We start from the raw sequence: 7,221 nt of genomic DNA on the forward strand, positions 1-7,221 counted from the left end.
CGGCTTGTTTTTGTTGTGTTTTTTGCATTTATCGGACATATGATATCGTTGATGCCCTCGGCTATTGGGATGTTGCTTCGAGCTGTCGTCGAGGCAGGATCCCGTCGTAGTTCAAACGAGGTCGAACTTATGTTTTTGTCAATGGCCTTGACCAGTTGGGATGTTGCTTCGAACTGTCGTCGTAGTTCGAACGAGGTCGAACTTGAACTGTCGTCGAAGTAGAATCCCGTCGTAGTTCGAACGAGGTCGAACTTATACTTTCGTCGATGGCCTTGGCCATTGGGATGTTGCTTCGAACTATCATCGAAGTAAAATCCCGTTGTAGTTCGAACGAGGTCAAACTTATACTTTTGTCGATGGCCTTGGCCATTGGGATGTTACTTCGAACTGTCGTCGAAGTAGAATCCCATCGTAGTTCGAACAAGGTCGAACTTATACTTTCGTCGATGACCTTGGCCATTGGGATGTTGCTTCGAACTATCGTCGGAGTAGAATCCCGTCGTAGTTCGAACGAGGTCAAACTTATACTTTCGTTGATGGCCTTGGCCATTGGGATGTTGCTTCGAACTATCGCCGAAGTAGAATCCCGTCGTAGTTCGAACAAGGTCGAACTTATACTTTTGTCGATGACCTTGGCCATTGGGATGTTGCTTCGAACTGTCGTCGAAGTAGAATCCCGTCGTAGTTTGAATGAGGTCGAACTTATACTTTCCTCGATGGCCTTGGCCATTGGGATGTTGCTTCGAACTGTCGCCGAAGTAGAATACCATCATAGTTCGAATGAGGTCGAATTTATACTCTCGTCGATGGCCTTGGCCATTGGGATGTTGCTTTGAACTATCATCGAAGTAGAATCCCGTCGTAGTTCGAACGAGGTCAAACTTATACTTTTGGAGGTTTGATTCCGTAGATACAATGGAGATTTGATTTCGTATATACAAATGGAGATTTGATTCCGTACATATAATGGAGATTTGATTCCATACATACAATGGAGATTTGATTCCGTACATACAATGGAGGTTCGATTATCTATATGTAGTCCCTTCATTACTTCGATTTGGAGGTCATATAGATAGGTCGAGGTAATGAACAGCATGTCACTCCTTAAGGCGTCCCCCTTACCGCCTCGTTAAAAACCTCCCCGGGAAAACCCGATTGGGACAAAAACCCGGGTGAGGGAAAAAGAGTACGACTTAAGTGACGCCTTCTTTTAGAAGTGGAAGTACTTGAGATGGGCGATGTTCCAGTTGTTTGGAGTAGTTTTCCCTCCATTATTTCTAGCTGGAACGCTCCTTTGTTTGTTGCTGCTACAATTTTGTATGGTCTGTCCCAGTTCGTTCCCAATTTCCCTTCATAAGGGTCTTTTGACGCTTGTGTTTTGGCCTTGAAGACGTAGTCGCCAACTTTGAGTGTCGCACCTTGGCTCTCTTGTTGTAGTATCTTTCTACTTGCTGCTTTTGGGCTACCATTCTTATGTGGGACATGTCTCTTCGTTCTTCAACTTCATCCATATCTTGTAGCCTGCTTTCGTCATTGCATGTTCCGCTCTCGTTGGAGTATCTCAAACTGGGCTCCCCGACCTCGACGGGTATGACTGCGTCGGTCCCATAGACCAGTGAATATGGCGTTTCTCCTGTGCTGGTTTTTGGCGTAATGTAGTATGCCCATAATACTTCTAGTAGTAGTTCAAGTTAATTTTATGGAATGTCCCTCGACGTGGTCTATTGCGGAATGAAGGAGGGTGACCACGTTTTCTTTGTTGATATTCTTGGTGGCCGCAACCAGTTTAGCGAGGCCATCTGCTTTGATATTTTGCGCCCTGGGTATTTGGTCGAGGCAGCATTCATCGAATTCTGGTAGTAGTTTGTGGATTTCTGACTAGTATCTTTGTAGCCTCTGCTCTTTGATTTGGAAAGTCCCGGTGACCTGATTCACTACGAGTTGGGAGTCGTAGTGGGGGACGAGTTGTTGAGCTCCATATTTGAGAACTAACTTCAAACCTGAAATTATAGCTTCATACTCGGCCTCGTTGTTAGTCATCTCGGGGCATCGTATGGACTGGAGAATTACTTCGCTTGTAGGGACCTCAAGGACGAGTCCCAGTCCCGATCTAGAGGCATTAGAGGCACCATCGGTGTAGAGTACCTAGAGGTCGGTATGTGTAGAAGTGCGGAGTGCTTCCTTTTCTACCTCGGGCAGTATTTCCATGCTAAAATCAGCGACGAAGTCTGCGAGCACTTGCGACTTGATGGCAGTTCGCGGTTGGTACGTTATGCCGTGCTCGCTTAGTTCTATGGCCCATTTGTCTAGTCTACCCGATAGTTCGGGTTTATGTAGGATACCCCTCAGGGGGAAGGTTGTCACCACTTTTATGGGGTGACATTGGAAGTACGGTCTAAGCTTCCGTGAAGCTATGACCAATGCCAGAGCTAGTTTTTCAAGGTAAGGGTACCTCGTCTCGGCATCAAGTAAAGTTTTGCTAACATAGTAAATCGGAGATTGCGTACCTTTATTTTCACGGACCAAGACTGTGCTTACCGCAACTTCGGAAACTGCTAGATACATAAGTAGGCATTCACTTGGGTCTACTTTGACGAGTAGTGGTGGCGAGGATAGATATATTTTCAGACTCCTCAGGGCGTCGATGCATTCATCGTTCCATTGCAACTCGTAGTCTTTCCTTAGTACATTGAAGAATTTATGGCACCTATCTTGAGGATTGCGAAATGAACCTTGATAGGGCGGCTATTCGTCCCGTCAACTTCTACACCTGCTTTTTGCTGGTCGGTATTTCCGGTATTGCATCGATGGTATTAATTTGATCCGGGTTGACCTCGATTCCCCTTTGTGACACTAGGAAATTGAGGAACTTTCTAGAAGTCACGCCAAAAGCGCACTTTTCGGGATTTAGTTTCATTTCGTACTGCCTTAGTATTTCGAAGGCTTCCTTTAGATGACCAATATGATCTTCTTTCTTTGCTGACTTCACCAGCATGTCATCGATGTAAACCTCCATTGTCTTACCGAGTTGTTCTTTGAACAATTTGGTGACCAACCTTTGATACGTGGCCCCTGCGTTCTTAAGCCCGAACGACATCACTTTATAGCAGTACGTACCTCGGTGAGTGATGAAAGTAGTCTTTTCTTGATCTTTTTCAGCCATTAGAATTTGGTTATAACCGGAGTACGCGTCCAAGAAGCTCAGCAATTCATGTCCCACTGTTGCATCAATAAGTTGGTCGATGTGTGGTAACACGAAAGAGTCCTTCGGGCATGCTTGTTCAAATCGGTGAAGTCGACACACATTCGCCACTTTCCATTCTTCTTTTTAACCATGACCACATTAGCGACCCATTGGGGGTATTTCGATTCTCTGATGGAACCGTTGGCGAGTAATTTATCAACTTCTTCGATGACCACCTCATTGATTGCGGCATTGAACTTTCTCCTCATTTGTCGTACCGACAAATAAAGTGGGTCGACATTTAGCTTGTGTGTGGCGATCTCCCTTGGGATTCCTGGCATATCTGAGTGCGGGAACCTCGAATACACACTTTGCGAGGTTCAATTTCAAATTGTACCTCCTGAGCATATCAAAGAACTTTCTCAAGTCTGCTATGTGATCTGTGGTCCTCTTGGATTTGATAATGACATCGTCCACATACACCTCTATTTCTTTGTGTATCATATCATGAAAGATGGTTGTCATGGCTCTTATGTAAGTGGCCCCAGCGTTCTTCAAACCGAACGACATCATCTTGTAATAATATACACCCCATGGTGTAATAAAAGCTGTCTTCTCTACATCTTCTTCATCCATCCAAATCTGGTGATAACCCGCGAAGCAATCGACAAAGGATTGAAGTTCATGCTTGGCGTAGTTATCGATCAGGATATGTATATTCGGCAGAGGGAAGTCGTCCTTGGGACTTGCTCTGTTTAAATCCCGATAGTCAACACATACTTTGACCTTTTCGTCTTTCTTCGGAACTGGCAGAACGTTAGCTAACCAGGTTGGATATTCCACCACCTTAAGGACCTTGGCTTTGATCTGCTTGGTAACTTCCTCCTTGATTTTCAGGCTCATGTCTGGTTTGAATTTTCTAAGTTTCTGCTTGACTGGCGGACACATAGGATTAGTAGACAACTTGTGAGCTACTATGGAAGTGGTCAAACCAGTCATGTCATCATACGACCATGCGAATATGTCCTCATATTCCTTTAGGAAATGAATGCACTCTTCCTTTTCTGTTGGTGACAAGTGAATGCTGATGCGGGTCTCCTTGACGGTCTAGGCATCCCCCAAATTTACTACTTCAGTTTCGTCCAGATTGGACTTAGGCTTATTCTCAAAATCTTCGACCAAACAAATCGGCGTTGTTAGTTAAAAACTTACGATACTCACCTGGCTTCGAGAGGTTGTGTCCAACATAAGCCTTTTTGGTGCAGTCGGTGTTATCTAACTCGACGGGATCAAGATCATCTACGATTGCTTTGCAAGCTTCTACAATGTCGGGATCTTTGATGGCCTCTACTTGTATATCGGGTTTGGTGCCCGACATGGCTGACTGTTATGCTTCCGCGCTTTCTCCTTTTAGCTATTTGGTGTGTGTGCAATCTTGGGTGATCCAGTAGCATTCTTGGGCGGTATGCTGAATATCCCCCATGGGGTGGGAAATTTGATCACTTGATAGAAGCTCTAGGGGACGGCTCGCATGGCGTGTATCCATGGTCGCCCTATGATTGCATTGTAGGTCGTTTCCTGGTTTATGACATGGAATGTTGTTTCTAGGGTGACCCCTCCTGCTAGGACAGGTAGCATTATTTCTCCGGATGTCCGCTCTACTGCATTATTAAAACCTGTTAGTGTTATGCAACTGGTATTATTTGCATGAGAACTTGCAGGTAAACAATCCATGCGCCGCTTCCGTCATCTACCATGATTCTTTTTACATCGGTGTCAGCGATGCGTAAAGTTATAACCAAAGCATCATAGTGAGGGAAAGACAATTCGTCGGTATCTGACTTATCGAAGATGATACTATCTTCGAGGTCATCATATCGTTCGTGGGCGACTGTCCATTTGAGTTTGTGCATGGTGGTGAACTTCACATGGTTGATTATCGTATCATCTCCACCGCCAACGATCATTTGTGTGGTACGCACTGGTGATGGTGGCTTTGGAGGTCCTTGAGATGGGTCGCGCCCTCGAGCAAAGTTGGCCATTCCTTTATCGCTTAGCAATTCTTTCAGGTACCCCTGGTTCAACATCCTAACTACTTCTTGCCGCAGACCTATGCAATCTTCAGTCTTGTGTCCTCTTTCTTGGTGGAATTCACAGAGGACATTCGACCTCCTGGTGCTTGGATCCGATTTCATCTTTTGCAGCCACTGCATCTTCGTGTCCAGTTTCTCCAGTGTGTACACTATTTCTGAAGGGGAAACACAAAAATTACGAGCAAATAGTAGTGGAGGCATACCTCTTTCATTTCGTAGGGGTGTCATGTGTCACGGCACGATGTCCACGTGTCACAGAGGGGGCGGATTGGATGTGCGGATATAGGGCTGATGCCTTTCTCGATTGAAACGTGGTGGTTGATCTCTTCACCCATCGTTACGTCGATCTCTCTTTTCCTCGGTCTGGACTGATGTTAATCGCTGAAGCAGCCCATTTAGGTCATCCTCGTCTGCCCTTAACTCGGCGCAATAGGCATTGTGGATTTCTTCCTATGTGGTAGGGGGTACTTCATGAGTCTACTGAGTAGTTTTTTGGTCGCCTTTGATCCGTTCCTATTTAACCCATTTTGAAAGGCTGCTACTGCCATCCCTTCTGACACGTTTGATAGACCCATCCTTACTCTGTTGAATCGGGCCAGGAAATCCTGAAGTCTCTCGCCCCTCGTTTGCCAGACGACGAAGATATCATTGACCCTAGCCTCGGCCTTCTTCGCTTCTGCATGGGCGGTGGTGAATTTATCTGCCATCTCTTCGAACGTCTATATCGATCGCTCTGGTAGCTGGGAGTACCATGTCAATGCTCCCCCTGTCAATGTCTCGCCGAACTTTTTTAATAGTACAGACGGTACCTGTTCTTTTGACAGATCATTTCCCTTTACTACAGTAACATAATGGATTAGGTGATCCTCCGGGTCCGTAGTCCCATCATATATTTTCAAGTATGGCGGCATCTTGAAGATCTTTGGAATAGGATAAAGAGCAGCCCCTTCGCTGTATGGCTGTTCGATGAATCGGCCCACATCGCGTTTTGGTAATAGCTTCAGAGCGCCTGGTATTTTGTCAACCCTCTCCTGATGTTCCTTCATTTGGTCATGGAGTGTTTTGTTCTCATTTTCCATCTCTTCCATTTTCTTCAAGATGGCTATGAGTGCATCATCACCTGCATTAGTAACAGTGCGGGTGTTACCTGTTCGTGCGACGCTTGGCTCATCGGCGGTAGCTGCGATTTCTGTAGGTGGCACGTCTTCGACATTTCCTTGAGTGGGTTTCTCGAGCATGTTGCTCAAAGAACCCGTTAACCATTCTTTTAGTAGCCTTTTGACTGCTGGTGGGGCTTCCCCCACCGTGGATGTTGAGGTTCCCCTTTCACGTAAGATCGTCAGATCCCCGTGTGAAAGAGGTGAGATTTCTCCCTCCGGTATAGCACTTGGTGTTGTATTCTCATTGTCTTCTCTGCCGGCTTTATTGACGGAGTTTAGGAGATTATTCGAGACATCTGCTACCGCTTTCAGACTCGCTTCCTTTCCCACCATTGTTAGTTTTTATGAGATTTGAAGAAAATTAATTATCACTTTTGGGAATCTAGATGAGAACTATGATTTCAGCTACAGAAATCCCCACAAACGGCACCAAATTGTTTGACTCAAAAGATGTTAAAACCTTTTTGAATAAATCAATCAAAGATGAAGGGGTAAATCGTAGCTGAAGATAATAATCTCTAGAAGAAGAATAGGTAAAGAGAAGAGAGTTGTGAAGTTTCTTTTCATTTAAGATTCGTAAGTTTTTTAGAGTCTCCCCTTTTTACAAGGTCCTTTTCCCCTTTACATCCTAGAGAGAAACCCTTCTGAATTGTAAGAAATAAAATACAAGGAATATTCGGTGGAATATTCTTAATGTCCCCTAATGGGTTTACACTTCTACAAGGGTCGTATAGTTTCTTCTTTCGCCTTAAGGCCGTCTCCCTCGGGACGTCGGTTCGGA

The 7,221-nt window shown here is 45.1% G+C and overlaps 1 protein-coding gene across 1 annotated transcript; it reads right to left on the reverse strand.

Moving 5' to 3' along the window:
* Positions 1-4,872: 4,872 nt before the first annotated feature.
* LOC138873087 (uncharacterized) lies at positions 4,873-5,481 on the reverse strand. Its single transcript, XM_070151524.1, has one exon. The coding sequence runs from the start codon at positions 5,479-5,481 to the stop codon at positions 4,873-4,875; it is 609 nt and encodes a 202-aa protein (XP_070007625.1).
* Between the last annotated feature and the right edge of the window lie 1,740 nt (positions 5,482-7,221).

The sequence above is a fragment of the Nicotiana sylvestris genome, chromosome 7 (assembly GCF_000393655.2).
Source record: "Nicotiana sylvestris chromosome 7, ASM39365v2, whole genome shotgun sequence".
Classification (NCBI taxonomy): domain Eukaryota; kingdom Viridiplantae; phylum Streptophyta; class Magnoliopsida; order Solanales; family Solanaceae; genus Nicotiana; species Nicotiana sylvestris.

Coding starts and splice junctions, on each gene's coding strand:
- LOC138873087 (XM_070151524.1), bottom strand. CDS start 5,481: ATGCCTCCACTACTATTTGCTCGTAATTTTTGTGTTTCCCCTTCAGAA.